At 46.6% G+C, this 18,988-nt stretch overlaps 1 protein-coding gene across 1 annotated transcript; it reads right to left on the reverse strand.

The window, feature by feature from the left end:
- Positions 1–10,477: 10,477 nt before the first annotated feature.
- Positions 10,478–15,558, reverse strand: LOC128572794 (uncharacterized). The gene is given in 2 exon segments (XM_053572891.1): positions 10,478–10,610; positions 11,924–15,558. Coding segments are annotated over 2 exon segments (3,570 nt in total). The 5' UTR covers positions 15,489–15,558; the 3' UTR covers positions 10,478–10,605.
- Positions 15,559–18,988: the final 3,430 nt, after the last annotated feature.

Consider the following 18,988-nt stretch of genomic DNA (forward strand, 5'->3'; position numbering starts at 1 on the left):
CAGGCTTATTTCTGTTCCATGCAGGCAGATGAGATAATCATTGCCTGGGCGAGCAGCATGGCTGAAGAACGGCCATGAATCTGCTGATACAGATTCAAGGTCAGAGGCAGAGAATAACCCAGGAGTCTTCTGGGCACTGGGGTGGGGAACTGGTGAATGCTCTAGGAGTAAAGGAGCTGTGGACTGGATTCCAGAGCATGGAGCCCTGTCTGGGAGGGGTACATGCACATCACTGTTTAGTGTGCAGGTGCATAAAAGGGTGGGAATCACCTGCAGGCAGAAGAATAAGGAGAAGAAATCTGACCTCAGAGCTTCTCTCCTCTAAACCCACAGTATTTACTGACAACAGGAGAAGTGGAATCACTGCACAATTTCTAGTGTGAAAGCCTGTGTGGCAGAGAACACACCATCCTTTCCTGTAACAGTTGCAATCTCCCTCCAGCCAGGGCTTCTGTGATGTCTTTCTTTAACAATACTTGTGACAGAAAATACATGCAGTTTGCTGAACAACAACCAATATTCCAATAAGAATTGTACCTGTAATATTCAATTTTGGCACCACCCAGAGTTAACATATATCTCACAAGTTCAGGTCTTGGTCCCATCACACTGGTCTCACGTCAGATGACAGTGGTAAGACCGGAGGCCCTTCTATAATTTTGCTCAACTGCTTGTGAATCAGGGACTCCTACAACCCAATCCACAAGTTTAAGAATGTGATAAGAGTACTCCCAGAAGTCAGTAAGCCACATCCCTTACATTCGCCATTTTTATATAAAGTAGACCACTCATAAAATGGTACATGAAAGGGCAGGTGAGATGTCTCACACGTAATCCTACCAATCTGGGAAGCCAATGTGAGTGGATTGCCCTGAGCTCAAAGGTTTGAGACCAGCCTGAGCAACAGTGAGAACCCCATCTCTAAAAACATAGCCTACCCTTGTGGCAGGTGCCTGTACTCTGAGCTATTTGGGAGTCTGAAGCAAGAAAATCACTTGAGCCCAAAAGTTGGAGGTTGCTGTGAGCTATGACACCATAGAACTCGATCAAGGGTGACAAAGTTGAGACTGTGTTTTAAGAAAAGAGAAATAAAAGCTACCTAAAGAGACATATGTAGGGTAAGGGAATGTGGTGGGAGACAAAGGGATATGTAATTCATCCTGGGAAGTAGTTGTAATTAAAGAAATTCCACATCCTAGGCAGGCCGTATTACTAAGTCCTGTAATCCTAGCACTATTGCAGGCTAAGGGGGTGGTGGGGTGGATTACTTGACCTACAGAGTTTAAGACCAGCCTGACCAAGGATGAGACCCCATCTCTACTATAAAAAACAGCCATGCATTGTGGTGAGTGCCGCTAAATTGGGAGGCTAATTCAAGAGGATAACTTGTGCCCAACAGTTGGAGGTTGCTGTGGGCAATGGGCCACAGAAACTCAGGGCAACAGAGTGAGGATCTATCTCAAAAAATAGAAAAAACTTCCTTGTCCTTTGTGTTCTCAAGAGCAACTCACTGCAAAAATCAACCCTTCCCATTATTAGATGATTATCTTTATTTTACCTGTGAGAGGTCAGGCAAGGACACTGAAAATTCCTATTTTTTGCACATAGTCTATGAGCTGCACAGTTCTGTCTTCAGCAGTCTAAACACAATATTCTTTCATGTAATTGCTCTTAAGTTTCTCTCCTTTCCCCAGCACCAAAACTTTGGCCAATTCTGACTTCAATGTCTAAACACTCTTTAGGTCCTTACTATGAACAGACTGACTTCAAGGTGAAACATTTCCTGACCCAGCAGATAATTTCTCCACCCTCTATTCTGTCCTAATCTCCCACTTATTTTCTAAACTTGTTTGATCTTCTCTATGATAGAAAGCCATTAAATGTGATGCTTGCCAATCTTATACTTAGTGCTTTCCCTAAGAAATATTTCCTTACAATAATGAAGAATTTATTTCTTATTGTTGGACAATAAGATGTAATTTCAGGCAGGGTGGCCATAGCTCAGTGGTTAGAGTGCCAGCCACATGCTCTGGGGCTGGTGGTTTCGAACCCAGCCTGGGCCTTCTAAACAACAACCACAAAAAAAAATCTGGGTGTTGTGGCAGACACATGTTGTCCCGGCTACTAGGGAGACTAAGGCAAGAGAATTGCTTGAGCCCAAGAGTATATGAGGTTGCTGTAATCTTTGATGCCATGGGACTCTACCGAGAATGACAAAATAAGACTTTGTCTGAAAAAAAAATGCAATTTCAAATTTCTACTATTAAATAATGTCTATAAATAGCCCCAGAACAAACCAGCTAAACCTTCAGGAAGGGCATCGCATCACCCCTCACTAACATCAACCACATCTGCCTTTGGGTCCCCAGCTGTCCAGGGCTCTTCAGCTCCTCTCAGTACAAAGGATCCTCCCATGGCTGGTGGGAAGAGGCTGTGACCAGAATGTTTATTGCAGCTCAATTCATAATTGCTAAGTCATGGAAGAAGCCCAAGTTCCCATCGATCCATGAATGGATTCATAAATTGTGGTACATGTACACCATGGAATATTATGCAGCCTTGAAGAAAGATGGAGACTTTACCTCTTTCATGTTTACATGGATCGAGCTGGAACACATTCTTCTTAGTAAAGTATCTCAAGAATGGAAGAAAAAGTACCCAATGTACTCAGCCCTACTATGAAAATAATTTAGGGTTTGCACATGAAAGCTATAACCCAGTTACAACCTAAGAATAGGGGGAAGGGGGAAAGGGAGGGGAGGGAGGGGGGAGATGGGTAGAGGGAAGGGGATTGGTGGGATTACACCAGCGGTGCATCTTACAAGGGTATATGTGAAACTTGGTAAATGGTCTGTAAAGCTAGTGAATGATGCCTCATGATCATATCAATCTACACAGCTATGATTTAATAATAAAAAAAAGAATATTATAATGCACTTGCATTACTTATGTCAGCACGAACAGCAAAATTATCTATTTTGTCAGAAAATCATTATGTCACTTAACTATTCATTCCATGAAAAAAAATCATTAGAAATCAATCGTCTCAGAACACTTCTGGAAGTTCGCAAGTCCCCATTTATAGTATTTAACACTAAGCTTCACTCTTTAAATGACAGAATACAGAACAGTGTTAACTGTTACAGGTTCTCCACTCTCTCTAAGAGAGGAACTGATGTTTTGTGAATATTTACATTTCATCAATTGATCTACCACACTTTCGTGTGGAAATGTATTCCCTTTTATGGAGCCATAAAGCAATCCACACTTTGTCTCTTTCTTCTTCCTGGTATCATTGCAAACTTAAGCTCTGAGTTATAATTGAAATTATCCTCAAACAATAAGAGATTGCAGAACCTAACATACTCAATAAGAAAGATAGCAAATGTGATTTCCTTTTTATGAATTAATAGGTGACTAGATATGTCATTCCCTTTTCTGAACTTCACTTCTGTCTTGCCTTTTCAGGGAAATTTTTTTATTCTTTTTTTGGAAATTTTTTTATTCTTTATGTTCTGTTGATGAATTACAGTTTACAATTAATGAAAAATTGAAGCTGAAAAGAAGAAACAAAACTTTTAAAGGCAAAAACTTTAGGGAGTGTCAATGGTGACTGTAATACAGAGATTTCTTACTCATCTTTCAAATAAGGTCATCTTGTACCTTGGGACAAGCTTCTACCCTCATTCTCTTCACAGAATTGCTCAATAGCCACCCTCCCAAGAGAAACTGCACTGTAGCTTTGAATTCACATGAAGTGTGTGTATTGGGTTCCAGGTATTCATTTTTTTCTAGAGATGGAGTCTCACTCTGTCTACTGGGTATACGTCATTGCATCATAGCTCATGGCAACCACAAATACCTGAGTTCCAGAGATCCTCTTTCCTCAGTCTTCTGAGTAGCTGACATTGGATGGGTATGTGCCCCAATGCCTGGCTTGTTTTTCTATTTTTAGTATACATGGAGTCTCACTCTCACTCAGGGTGGTCTCAAAATCCTAATGCCTAGGCAATCCACCCACCTCATCCTCCCAGAGCGCTAGGATTATAGACGTGAACCACCTGGCCCAGCACTGTGTAACAGGTTTTAATCTGCCTTGCTGGGGATGGGTTATCCTTATCCTTTGGGATAGTTTTCCTACCTTGAAATATGTGAGAATCCAGAGGGCAGAAAAAATTTTTGCATTTTCCTCTGAATGCCAGCATCTGAAGAGCTGAACAGTAATGTCTCCCAGAAATGAAAAGTGAGGCTGGTTTAACAAAGATTAAAGTCCCAATGAGGTAGCTGGTTACATGTAGGGTATACTATGAGAGGACCCTCAAACTGAAAGACATTCATTTACATGCCTGAGGGGCTCTACCCCCTACTTCCTGTAAGGAAGAAATCCTCAGGACCCTGAGAAAAGTATAGCTATTTGGGAGACAGGAAACAAACAAAAAAAGCAGGCCAGAAACCAAACTGCATGATTACAGAGGCCCCCTTCCCATAGTTCTGTAAATCCACAGGACTCTGACAAGAGTATAGCAACGTGGGAGGACAGCTGGTGATAGAAAGCATGTGTGACAGCAAATGGCATGGTCACAGAAAACCCCTCCCCAATCTTCTAGAAATGCTTCAAGGCTGTTGTTGGTTTTGTTTTGTTTGTTTGTGATTTTTGCCTGGGGTTGGGTTTGAACCCACCACCTCCAGCGTATGAGGCCAGAGCCTTACTCCTTTAAGCCACAGGCTTCGCCCAAGGCTGGTGTTCTTGGGAAACATGAGAATCTCCTACCTTGGTCTTGGCTGGCTCTAGAGATAAGGTCTTCATGGAAGATGAGCAGCTTGTGTGGAAGGCAGTAATGCTAATATCACTCTCAGACCCAGCATCATTCACTCTGCAGCAATGACTTCCCTCTCCTCTCATGACCCCCTCCCACATTTCAACTACACTAATAAAAGTCTCTTGAAGCTGTGTGAGGGGGGATGACTTTGGGTCAGACTGCATTCTACTCCATTAAAATAAAGCCTATTCTTAATCCCTGGACAGGTCTTCTTGCTTTCTTGGGGACCATGGTCGGATTCTATCCCTAAACCTGTGACTTCAGCCTGTGCACTGGGAGGAAATGTCCCAGGACTGATATTTCTGGAACACTCCAGAAAACATAGATGCTATGGTGTTCTAGACTAATTCTTAGACAAGTGCCAAGCTCAGGACAGGGATAAAACCAAGGAGTGAGGACACATCATCCTGCACAGTTACCAATGAGGAATCTCAATGCAAAGACTTTCTGGTAAGGAGTATGTCCCTAGGCAAGATAAAAGGAGTAAAGGTGGGTGGCGCCTGGGCTCATTCAGTAGGGCGCCAGCCCCATATACCGAGGGTGGTGGCTTCAAACCCGGCCCCAGCCAAACTGCAACCAAAAAATAGCCGGGCGTTGTGGCGGGCGCCTGTAGTCCCAGCTATTTGGGAGGCTGAGGCAAGAGAATCGCGTAAGCCCAGGAGTTGGAGGTTGCTGTGACCTGGGTGAGGCTACGGCACTCTACGGAGGGCCATAAAGTAAGACTCTGTCTCTACACACACACACAAAAAAAAAAAAAAAAAAAGGAGTAAAGGTGAAAGATCTCTAAGTGTCTCTGGATTGTTGTCTGCTTTCTTCTTATGAAACATATTTGGAAATTCATGAAAACCAAAGTTTAGAAATCACAAACGACAAAAATAATGCATCCGTTTGACATGGGTGATAATGAACAAAAATAGATAATTTAAATTAGATGGGAAGTTGGTATTTGGAGAAATGTGAAAAGAGCTGAAAATTTTGGATTCAATGTAAGACCTAGAAGAGTTAGGGTGAGGAAACAGTGGTAGATGTAGACTCAGTTTTCTGTACTTTTGGAAAATGTGGGGAGAAAACTATTCCCTTGCAGAGTGTTAAAATATACAGGAGGCAATTAGGCTGACAGGGACGGAGAGCACTGCATTCCTATGTAAGAAAACCAAACTTTTAAACTTATTCTTGCAGCAAAAGAAGGCATGATAGAGAGAAAGAAACACCCAAACCTGTGGTTTAAAGGAGGAAGGGCTTCATGTCAGCTGGCAGAGCCACATTGGACTAAAGTCCCGAACAGCCAACTGTCTCTGTCTTTTCTTTGTCCTGGGGGGGCCCTTCTCATTGCTCAGTTTCCCTCTTCTTATACAGAAGTGAAAGCAAGCATTAGTTTCAAGGTCCCACGAAGTTTGTACACTTTCTTAAAAGTTGAGTGACTAAGGGGAAGACTCTGTAAATGTGACCTTGGGACTTCTGAGAGAAGCCTTTATTTATTTATTTTGAGACAGTGTCTTACTTGGTTACCATTAGTTGAGTGCCATGGCATCTTATTTACAGGAACCTCAAACTCTGGGGTTCAAATGATTCTCTTGCCTCCACCTCCCAGATAACTGGGACTAAAGGTGAACCCACCACAATGCCTGGCTATGTTTTAGAGATGGGGTCTCATTCTTTGCTCAGGTTGGTCTCAAACTCATGAGCTCAGGCAATAAAGCTGCCTCAGCATCCCAATTACTGGGATTACATGCGTGAACCACCACATTAGGCAAAGCCTTTTTTTTTTTTTTTTTTGTTCGACTTTTTTTTTTCTGGGTATCCTTTTTATTATAAACTACCAGTTTTAAAAGGTTGATCTTTACAGTGAAATAATACAAAAATTAGAGAGGGGAGCAGCACCCGTGGCTCAAGGAGTAGGGCGCTGGCCCCATATACTGGGGGTGGTGGGTTCAAGCCTGGCCCTGGCCAAAACTGCAAAAATATAAATAAATAAATAAATTATATATATATTAGAGGGGAGGAGGAAAGGGAATTGATGTGCACTCACCTAAATGGTACAATGTAGGTGTATATGGCACACCTGCTAGGTGAAGGGCACATCTACAATGGGGACTTGATTGTCCCCAAAGGCAAACAAACAATGGAACCTAATCATTTGTATTCTATTAAAGGAGGTTTATTCTGAGCCAAACTTGAGGACCACAAACAGGAGCCTCACCCAAGAAACCTAAGGCAAATGAACTGGAGGTGGTGGGGTTCCACATTGGTTTAACACATTTTAGGGAGTCAAGAATTACAGGAGAGGTCATATACCAATACTTCAAAAACATATGTTGATTTTCCCCCCCAAGTGGTAAAACATTCTGAAGGGGAAACTTTCAGGTTGTACCTGGGTTTAAAGATTCTTTAGCTGACAATAGGCTGAAACAGACAGACTCTGTCTAAAAGATTAGGAGTCAGTGATGAGGAATGCTTCACACACCTGGTAAGTTAATTGAAAACAAAAGGCCCGAGGGACACAATTGGTTTGTTATGTACGTTGAGGAACTGCAGCCTTGCATAGCCTTAGGCCAGTTAATGAGTCACAAAGGACTTCAAAAAGAGGGGGCAGGATGAGGCAAATCTTTTCTCTGGCCTCCTGCTTACCAACTCAGTTTAAGGAAGCCTCCTTGCCAAGAGGGGGTCCCAGACAATTAGTCACTGACCAGAGAGCCTTAAGATTTTACTTTAGTTAAAAATAAAAAATAAAACAGCTAAAGGAATATTTCCATTGTTTCAATTTATTTTGTTCTTTTTAAAGAAAGAGTATCACTCCGTTGGCCCAGGCTACTGTGATGGGCATCCTAGCTCACAGCAACCTCAAACTCTTGGGCAAATGAGACTTTTTTACCTCAGTCTCCTAAGCAGTTGTGACTACAATGTTCACCACAAGACCCAACTTGTGTTTTTATTTTTAGAGGAGACGGGTTGTCATTCTTTCTCAGGATTATCTGGAACTACAGAGCTTAAGCAACTTGCCTAACATGGCCAGGCATTGTGGCACATGTCTGCAGTCCTAGCTACTCTTGAAAGACTTGGGGCAGAACCCCCCACTCAGCCCGGAGCTCTGAACACCCCAATCAACCGCAAGAGTTGTCGCTTGATGCAAAAACGCAAGAGGATTTTTATTCCAGTATACGGGGACTTGATTCACAACTCTTTTAGGAGCCGAGAAATCAAGTCCCCCACAGCAGTTTTTTACAAGCTTATAAAGGCAAAAACTACAAAGTAGGCGGGAATAGCAGACATGCCAGGGGCTCTAATAAAGTAAGAGAGAATACACACACCTGGGACTCTAACTAGATAAGGAGAACTCTAGTTTACTATTCAACTGTCTTAAGACAAGACTAACAGTCAAATATTTACTTAATAGTAAACATTTGCTGAAGCTCCTGGAGCTATCTCCTGGAACAGTTACAAAAGGTCACATTCCTATGGTAGGGAGCGAGAAGTGGTCACATTCTCATGGTAATATTTTCTTTCATTCCCCCATTTGTTTTTTTGGGAAGTTCTAATCATGGAACTTCTGGCTCTATGTATTCATTCTCATGGCTATCGTCTCGGCGGAGAGACTGGTAATGCTGTCTGAGCATTAATACTTGTACAGCACTCACTCTCTCCCGGACGAAGGTGACTATACGGTTGAGAATGTAGGGCCCAAAGGTAAGAATTAGAAGCAGTATAATAAGAGGGCCTATTAAACTGGAAACGAGAGTGGTGAACCAAGGTGATCGGCTGTACCAACTTTCAAACCATCCTTGATGGGCCTCCCGATCTCGTTGTCTTTTTTCTAGTCTCTCCCTGAGTCTAGACATGGAGTCTTTTACCATACCAGAGTGATCTACATAGAAACAGCATTCTTCTCTTAGTGCAGCGCATAACCCTCCATCTTTTAGGAACAGGAGATCGAGTCCCCGTCTATTCTGCAATACAATACTACTTCTGATAAGGAGGACAGTGACACTTCTAGTTTTGTGATCGATTGTTCTATGGCTTTTAGGTCCTCATCTACAGCTGCTCTCAGTTCTTCGAGATACTGTGGGGTCTGGACAAGCGCAGCCGTTCCTGTTCCTACTCCGGCCGCCACCCCTATACCCATCAGGACAGCTAGAGTAATAGAGACTGGTTCCCTCTTCTGTCTACGGGGTCTGAGATCGAATTCTGCCTCGAAGGAACTCGCCTCATGATAGATAACTCTAGGTATTAATTGTACGAGGATACAGTAGTCTGCAGTGGAGTTGAACACTGATGAGGAAATGCACGGGGTTAGCCCAGTGCTGCAAGCACACCATCCTCCTTTAGGGGGCACTAGATAATAATTGATAGTGGTTGATAGGCTTTTAATTGTCTGATTACACAGATGCTGGCGACTTTTGGGGATCATGCCTAGGCAAATGCCTCGCCCAGAGACTGCTGTAAGGGTGATCTTGGATCCCCAGTCACAGGAATTATGGGAGGTGGTATTTTGGAAGATACTTGACAAGGCGATTCCTTCATAATAGGGCGGGCCTGAGGCTAGACACAACCAGCAAGATTCGGTAAGATTAGGGTTGGAAGTATTGAGGACATTGAAAGCCCCCTGTATTAAGTTAAGAAGTCTCTGCCCGGTGCTTGGAGTCTCCGGGGATGTTACCTGGGGAGACAGTTTCGCAGGCGATGGGGCTGTGCTGGCCTCAGTAAATTGGGTGCTCCCCGGAGTCTGGGGCATACGGGGAGAAATAGGCGGCCTAGCTGGTGGCTGCTGTCCTGAGAGTACGATGTTGGGTCCTATCTGGACAGCGACGGGGGTCTCTATTTTTAATTTGATGAAGAAGGTAAATCCTTTATCCCACCCTGACATGTAGAAACGGAATCCCCATGTTTTTCCTTTTATCCAATCTTGGGCTTGTTTCCCCCTCTCCGTGAAGGAAATATTTAGGGGGTTTGACCCTGCTCCGGTACTGCTCCTCTTTACAGTTATTAAGTCCCAAGAGGAGAAGGGGTGCCAGAAGGCCTGCCCAGTCGTCTCAAATCCCCATTGTTTACAATAGAAATTTTCTACCCCCCCACATCTGTTGGCTTGGCTTCTGGTTCTCCCGTCCCGGGGACAGATATAGAACTCTGTTTGTCGCATCTGGCGCTGGGCGGGCAAGTTGCCACAGCCAGGGGCGTCTGCAACATACTGGCCTTGGGATGTGGAGCCTTGGGTAAGTGAGCGCTTTGTTAAATGGTGATCAAGGCTTGATGGAACCTCTTTAAAGGTCTCATCGGAGATATCCCAATTATCTAGCCCTGTTATTAAGGCGCAAATATCTGGGGTGAGGAACGGCCACCAGGTCCAAGGAGGGTCCTCTTTTGTAGTACTCCATACTACATCACCAGTCTGAGAGAGAACCTGCCAGGTTAACCTCTGGGGCGCATGGGGGTTGGGACCGGAACTACTTATCACCGGGAGTTGTATCAGCAGGAGCAGGGCTACTGCGGCGAATGCGGAGCTTGAGGGGGTTGTCTGTCTTTTCCATTTTCAACCCGGAGTCTGGCGGCGGTGCTGGTTTGACATGAGATGCGTGGATCCAGTCTGCGATGCCATCGACTTTTATTGCTGTGGGGGTTGTGAGCAGCACTAGGTATGGTCCTTTCCACTGTGGTTCAAGGTTGGCTGTCCGGTGGCGCCGGATGTACACCGAATCTCCAACCTGGAACTGGTGAGGTATTTGCAGATCCCCGGGCTTGTAGGCCTCGATCAGCCGGCTCCACACCTCCTTTTGCACGGTTTCAAGGGCTTTTAATCTGGTGTATAGAGATTGAGAGTAGTAAGATTCTGGGGAAGGGAGGTGCTGCATGGCAACAAGCGGGGGGTGAGTTCCATATAGGATTTCAAAGGGGGTCAGCTTGAGAGTGCTAGGGGTGTTGCACACACGGAACAGGCAAAGGGAAGGAGGACTGTCCAGTCAGTAATGCCAGTCTCTAAGGATAATTTAGTCATGGCCTCTTTTAGGGTTCTATTTATCCTCTCTACCTGCCCTGAGCTTTGGGGCCGATAAGCACAATGTAATTTCCACTCAAGCCCCAGGATTTTGGCTAAACCTTGATTAACCTGGGCAACAAAAGCGGGACCGTTGTCGGATCCAATTACCTTGGGTAGCCCAAATCTTGGAAAAATTTCTTCTAATATTATTTTGGCTACGACTTGAGCAGTTTCCCTTTTTGTAGGAAAAGCTTCGACCCATCCTGAGAAAGTATCTATGAACACCAGCAAGTACTTGTATCCGTATTTGGCCGGCTTAATTTCTGTAAAATCTGTTTCCCAGTAGCTCCCAGGATGATCTCCTCGGAGTCGTCTTCCCTGAGGTAATGTGCTAGGCTGGGTGTTTACTAATTGGCAAGGTCTGCACTCTTTTGCAGCTGCGTCAACGAGTTTACTTAATTCCATAATATAGTATGGGGAGGACTGAACAATAGTTCTTAGATGCTTGGGGCCCAAATGAGTTAATTTATGAAGTTGTCTGAGAAAGGTGATTGCCTGCTCTTCAGGGAGGATGATTTTTCTTTCCGGAGTTTCTCGGATCCCCTCTGGGGATTCTAAGTGGAGGCCTAATCTGTTCATTCTCTCGAGATCCCGCTCCGAATATTTAAAGTCTTTGACAAGGGGGGGTGCTATTTCTTTAAGTCTAGGCCTTAAAGTGTTTTCATATAGCGGCAGGATGTTGAGCCTTTGAGCTGCTAGCTTAGCTTCTTGGTCGGCTCTTTGGTTTCCCTCGGCAACTCTGGACCCCCCTTTCTGATGTCCAGGGCAGTGGATAATGGCCACTTTCTTAGGGAGGTGAACAGCCTCCAGTAGACTTAGGATTTCTTCCTTGTGTTTAATTTCTTTTCCTGCTGAAGTCAGCAGTCCTCGCTGCCTGTAAATGGCCCCATGAACATGGGCCATAGCAAAAGCATACCTGCTATCGGTGTATATGTTAACTTTTTTTCCTTCTGCCAAACGTAAGGCCTGGGTCAAGGCGACCAGCTGGGCCTTCTGGGCCTACGTCCCTTCAGGCAGACTACTTGCCCAGATCGTCTGCTTATCGTCCACTACCGCCGCCCCGGCCACCTTTTACCTTCTATTATGGAGCTGCTCCCATCAGTGAACCAGGTCAGCTGGGCATCCGGCAGGGGCTGATCACAGAGGTCCTTCCGAGTTCCAGTTTCCTCAGCCAGTACTTCTTGGCATGTGTGTAATACATCTTTCTGGACAGAAGTATCAGGTAATAGGGTAGCTGGGTTGAGGATGACAGGCGGGCCAAACTGGACTCTGTCTCCGTTTAATAGGAGACTCTGGTAATGTGTCATGCGGGCATTAGACAGCCACCGGTCAGGGGGCTGTCTGATGATGCTTTCTAAAGCATGGGGGGCAATGACTGTCAACTTCTGCCCCATAGTCAATTTGTCTGCATTTTTTACCAGTACCGCTACTGCCGCCACAGACCTCAGACAGGCTGGCCAACCACCAGCGACGGGGTCCAATTTTTTGGAGAGGTATGCTACCGGTCTTTTCCATGGCCCTAAAGGCTGCGTCAGCACCCCTCGGGCCACTCCTCTCTTTTCATCTACGTATAGGACAAAGGGCTTTGTTACATCTGGTAGAGCCAGGGCCGGAGCTGATAATAAGGCCTTTTTAATGTTGTCAAAGGCCCGCTGTTGGCTGGCACCCCACTCGAAGGGAGTGCCTTCCTTGGTCAAAGGGTAGAGGGGAGCTGCCAGAGTAGCAAACCCCGGTATCCATAAGCGGCAGAAATCCGCAGTTCCTAAGAATTCTCGCACCTGGCGGGGCGAGCGGGGAACTGGAATCTGAGTCACAGTATGCTTCCTGGCTTCTGTTAACCATCTCTGCCCTCCTTTTAAGGTGTAACCCAGGTACGTTACCTCTTTCTGGCAGATCTGGGCTTTTTTAGCAGAGGCTCGATATCCTAAGTGGGCTAGTTCTTCTAGCAATAGTTCTGTGCCCCGATAGCACTCTTCTTTTGTTGTTCCAGCTAGTAGTAAGTCATCTACATATTGTAGGAGCGTTACCTGAGGGTGGCTGGCGTGAAAGTGAGCTAGGTCTTGGTGGAGGGCTTCATCAAAGATGGTTGGGGAGTTCTTAAACCCCTGTGGAAGTCGGGTCCATGTCAATTGGCCCATCATTCCAGAGTCCGGGTCTCTCCATTCAAATGCGAAGATGTTCTGGCTAGAGGAGTGTAGTCGGAGGCAGAAGAAGGCATCCTTCAAATCCAGGACAGTGTACCATATATGGTCCGGAGGGAGAGAGCTTAACAGATTATAAGGGTTAGGCACGGTGGGGTGGATGTCTTGCGCCCGCTTGTTTACTTCTCTTAAGTCCTGCACAGGGCGATAGTCTCCTGTGCCGGGTTTCTTGACGGGTAATAAGGGCGTGTTCCATGGTGACTGGCATTTTACTAGTATGCGCAGCTGTAGGAGACACTGAATGTGAGGCTTAATTCCTTCCCGAGCTTCCTTAGTCATAGGATATTGGCGCACTGCCACAGGAGTGGAAGTAGCTTTGAGTTCTATGACTATAGGCGGCCTTTCTGCGGCCAGTCCCATTCCAGCAGTTTCGGCCCATGCCCCGGGATATTTTTCTAGCCAGTCATTTACGAGACTAGTCCCTTTCTCCCGCTGCTTTTCAAAGAGTCTATGTTCATCCTCTAAACGCATGGTCAGGGCTGTTACCCTCTCATTTTGGGTTACCTCTGGGCCATCAGGAGTAAAAGTGATTTGGGCTTCCATTTTGGTGAGTAAATCTCTCCCGAGGAGGGGCACAGGGCACTCAGGGATAATTAAAAATGACTGGGTTACCCGTCCCACTCCCAGATCTACTGATCTTCGGGTAGTCCATGAGTACTGCTGATGCCCTGTTGTCCCTACAACCCAGGATTTTTTCTTGGAGATGGGTCCTGATGGTTCAAGTAGGACTGAGTGTTGAGCTCCGGTGTCTACAAGGAACTCAACTGGTTTCCCCTCCACCTTAAGTATTACCCTAGCCTCGGGGAGGGGTTCCGAGCCCCGTCCCCGCTAATCTTCTTTTTCCTCTAAGGCCAGTACTTTCTTGGAGAGTTCTTTCTTCTTTTTCTTAGGACATTCCCTGGCCCAGTGCCCCTTTTCCTTACAGTAGGCACATTGATCCTTATCTAATGGGATGTGGTTATTCAGGCTATCTGACTTCTTAGTTCTACCTTGGGTCTGTTCCTGGCTCTTCTTCCCTACTACTGCGGCCAAAATCCGTGTTAAGTTTTTCTCCTGTCTTCGGTCTCTCTTATTTTCCCTTTCTTCTCTCTCTTTCTCCTTTCTCTGCTCTTTTTCTTCCTCAGTTTCTCTTTTAAGGTATACTTTCTCAGCTTCCTTAACTAAATCCTGCAAGGTATAGTCCTGCAATCCTTCAATTCTCTGCAGCTTTCTTTTAATGTCTACAGCTGACTGCCCTGTGAAAGTCATAGCCACGGAAGCCCTCTGTCCTTCAGAGGCAGGGTCAAATGGGGTGTAGCACCTAAAAGCTTCCATTAGACGCTCAAGAAACACGGAGGGGGGTTCCGTGGCCCCCTGTATTACTTCTCTTACCTTAGCCAAATTAGTGGGGCGTCTTGCTGCCCCACGGAGGCCAGCCACTAGAGCCTGGCGATAGACTGACAGTCGCTCCCTACCTTCTGCCGTGTTGAAATCCCAGTCTGGTCTGGAGAGGGCAAAGGCAGCCTCGACGATGTTGGGGAGCTGGGTAGGATGCCCGTCCGCCCCGAGTACATTCTTCCTAGCTTCTAATAAAATCCTCTCCCTCTCTTCAGTAGTGAAGAGAGTCTGTATGAGCTGCTGGCAGTCATCCCATGTGGGCTGATGAGAGAACATCAGGGACTCTACCAGCCCAGTCAGGCGTTGGGCGTCTTCTGAAAAAGGGGGGTGATTAGTTTTCCAGTTATACAGGTCTGCGGAAGAAAATGGCCAGTACTGGAGGGGCTGGAGAGGAGGTGGTCCCTCATCTGTTGCCACCGGCGGGGGGCCATATGCCCTCAGGGGTAGGGCAACAGTAGTGTCGGGAGACACTCCTCCCCGGTGGTGACTCCTGGTACCTTGTGCGGGCCCCAGTGAAGGTTCCCCCGGGGGTGCAGAGGGGGCAATCGCCGGATCCGGCGATGCTGGTCCTCCCTGCCCCCCGACAGGAGCCAAGGCGGGAGGGTATGGGGGAGGAGGGGGTGGCAGGTCGAGGAGAAGATGATCAGTCTGGATTTCCGGGTAGATCTTCTTAGGGGGGTCCAAACTGTCGCCCCCTTTTCTGGGACCGGAAGATTGGACAGCGAGCACCTGAGGATTAGATGGGGGCCTGGATGTGGCAGTCCACGGCCGAACCCAGGGGGGCGGATTCTGCACCAGGTCCTGCCAGACTATGATGTAAGGTTGTTGATCCGGATGGGCTCCCAGTCCTCTCTGAAAAACAATCTCTTTAATAGCAAAAATAAGAGATAAGTCAAAGGTTCCTCCTGAGGGCCAGCCGACGTTAAAAGTAGGCCACTTCGAGGAGCAGAAAGTCTGCCATGGGCCTTTTTTAACCTCTACTGACAGATCACGACCTCTTCTCTTCACTTCAGTCCAATGATCTAGAGTTAAACTCAGAGGGGTTGTCACAGTCTGTCCCATCGTCAGTGGATATGTCAGAAACACAAATAACAGAAATAACAGAAATATTACAGGTACAAGGACCCACCTACTACACTTGGTCCTTCACAAGCCTATAACAGAATCAGACGGGCGCGTTTCCCGTAATTTTTGATCGAACAACCGGAGTCGACCAGCGCCCTTACAGCAGGAGACAACCAGGCGTCCCTGGTTCTCCTCAGTTCCTGGGACGTCCCCCAGGGTTTCAGCCTGTGGTCCTCCGGGCACGTCTACTGACCACTGTCCGGCCACTCTCACGAGGTGCCAAACGGCTGCGAAATCGAAAGCGCGCACACAAAGTCAAACAAAAGGACTGAAGACACAGACTAGACAGTTTTCGGGGTACCCCTTTCTTACCTCCAAGGTCGACTCTGCAGGTGAGGGGTGGTCGTTATCTCCTGGACGAGCCCCCAAATGAAAGACTTGGGGCAGAACCCCCCACTCAGCCCGGAGCTCTGACCACCCCAATCAACCGCAAGAGTCGTCGCTTGATGCAAAAACGCAAGAGGATTTTTATTCCAGTATACGGGGACTTGATTCACAACTCTTTTAGGAGCCGAGAAATCAAGTCCCCCACAGCAGTTTTTTACAAGCTTATAAAGGCAAAAACTACAAAGTAGGAGGGAATAGCAGACATGCCAGTGGCTCTAATAAAGTAAGAGAGAATACACACACCTGGGACTCTAACTAGATAAGGAGAACTCTAGTTTACTATTCAACTGTCTTAAGACAAGACTAACAGTCAAATATTTACTTAATAGTAAACATTTGCTGAAGCTCCTGGGGCTATCTCCTGGAACAGTTACAAAAGGTCACATTCCTATGGTAGGGAGCGAGAAGTGTTCACATTCTCATGGTAATATTTTCTTTCACTCTGAAGGTTGAGGCAAGAGGATGGCTCTGAAAGACTTGGGGCAGGACCCCCGACTCTGCCCTGAGCGATGATGACCCCAATCAACTGCAAGAGGCGGCGCTTGATGCAAACAGCAAGAGGATTTTATTCCAGCATGCTGGGTCTTGACTCGCAACTCTTTTAGGAGCCGAGGAGTCAAGCCCTGAACAGCAGGTTTTACAAGCTTATAAAGGCAAAAACCACAAAGTAGGGAGGGGTAGCAGACATAGCAGGGGCTTTAGGGAGGGGTGGCAGAATATAGGGGCTTTTCCAGTTAAGAAGAACTCTGGTTCATTACTCATCTGTCTTAAGACAAGATCAGCAGTTAAACATTTGCTTAGCTTTTTTCTTTCAGAACCAGTTACCGGATATCTGCTTCAGCTCGGGGCTATTTCCCAGGACAGTTACAAAAGGTCACATTCTTATGGTAGGGGGTGAGGGGTGCTGCTACATATCTGGTCCCCCCCCTTTTGGATTTGGTAGTACTTTCCTTCATTCCCACATTTGTTTTTTGGGAAGTTCTAATCATGGAACTTCTGGCTCTATGTATTCATTCTCATGGCTATCGTCCCGGCGGAGAGACTGGTAATGCTGTCTGAGCATTAGCACTTGTACAGCACTTACTCTCTCCCGGATGAAGGTGACTATACAGTTGAAAATGCAGGGCCCAAAGGTAAGAATTAGAAGCAGTATGATAAGGGGACCTATTAAACTGGAAACGAGAGTGGTGAACCAAGGGGACTGGTTGTACCAACTTTCAAACCACCCTTGATGGGAATCCTGGTCTCGTGGCCTTTTTTCCAGTCTCTCCCTGAGTTTAGACATGGAGTCTTTTACCATGCCAGAGTGATCTATATAGAAACAGCATTCTTCTCTCAGTGCAGCGCATAACCCTCCATCTTTTAGGAACAGGAGATCGAGTCCCCATTTATTCTGTAATACTACTTCAGATAAGGAGGACAGTGACTCTTCTAGTTTTGTGAATGATTGTTCTATGGCTTTTAGGTCCTCATCTACGGCTGCTTGCAGTTCTTCGAGATACTGTGGGGTCTGGACAAGTGCAGCCATTCCTGTTCCTACTCCGGCCGCCACCCCTATACCCATCAGGACAGCTAGGGTAATAGAGACTGGTTCCCTCTTCTGTCTACGGGGTTGGAGATCGAATTCTGCCTCAAAGGAACTCGCCTCGTGGTAGATAACTCTAGGTATTAACTATACAAGGATACAGTAGTCTGCAGTGGAGTTAAACACTGATGAGGAAATGCACGGGGTTAGCCCAGTGCTGCAAGCCAACCATCCTCCTTTAGGGGGCACTAGATAATAATTGGTAGTGGTTGATGGGCTTTTAATGGTCTGATTACACAGATGCTGGCGATTTTCGGGGATCGTGCTTAGGCAAGTGCCTCGCCCAGAGAGTGCTGAAAGGGTGATCTTGGATCCCCAGTCACAGGAATTATGGGAGGTGGTATTTTGGAAGATACCTGAAAAGGTGATCCCTTCATAATAGGGAGGGCCTGAGGCTAGACACAACTAGCAAGATTCGGTAAGATTAGAGTTGGAAATATTGAGGACATTGAAAGCCCCCTGTATTAAGTTAAGGAGTCTCTGCCCGGTGCTTGGAGTCTCCGGAGATGTTACCTAGGGAGACAGTTCCGCAGGCGACGGGGCTGTGCTGGCCTCAGTTAATTGGGTGCTCGCTGGGGTCTGGGGCATACGGGGGGGAAATAGGCGGCCTGGCTGGTGGCTGCTGTCCTGAGAGTATGATATTGGGTCCTATCTGGACAGCGATGGGGGTCTCTATTTTTAATTTGATAAAGAAGGTAAATCCTTTATCCCACCCTGACATATAGAAATGGAATCCCCATGTTCTTCCTTTTAACCAATCTTGGGCTTGCTTCCCTCTCTCTGTGAAGGAAATATTTAAGGGGTTTGACCCTGCCCCGGTACTGCTTCTCTTTATGGTTATTAACTCCCAAGAGAAAATGGGGTGCCAGGAGGCCTGCCCTGCCCATTGCTTACAATAGAAATTTTCTATCCCCCCGCATCTGTAGGCCTGGCTTCTCATTCTCCCATCCCGGGGACAGATATAGAACTCCGTTTGTCGCATCCGGCGCTGGGCAGGCAAGTTGCCACAGCCAGGGGCGTCTGCAATGTACTGGCATTGGGATGTGGAGCCTCGGGTAAGCGAGAGCTTTGCCAAATGATGATCAAGGCTCGATGGAACCTCCTCAAAGGTCTCATCGGGGATATCCCAATTATCTAGCCCTGCTATTAAGGTGCAAATATCTGGGGTGAGGAACGGCCACCAGGTCCAAGGAGGGTCCTCTTTTGTAGTACTCCATACTACATCACCAGTCTGAGAGAGAACCTGCCAGGTTAACCTCTGGGGGGCATGGGGATTGGGACCAGAGCTACTTATCACCGGGAGTTGTATCAGCAGGAGCAGGGCTACTGCGGTGGATGCGGAGCTTGAGGGGGTTGTCCGTCTTTTCCACTTTCCACCCGGAGTCTGGTGGCGGTGTTGGTTTGACATGAGACCCGTGGATCCAGGCTGCGATGCGATCAACTTTTACTACGGTGGGGGTTGTAA

Source organism: Nycticebus coucang, chromosome 20, assembly GCF_027406575.1.
Source record: "Nycticebus coucang isolate mNycCou1 chromosome 20, mNycCou1.pri, whole genome shotgun sequence".
In the NCBI taxonomy this organism is placed as follows: Eukaryota; Metazoa; Chordata; class Mammalia; order Primates; family Lorisidae; genus Nycticebus; species Nycticebus coucang.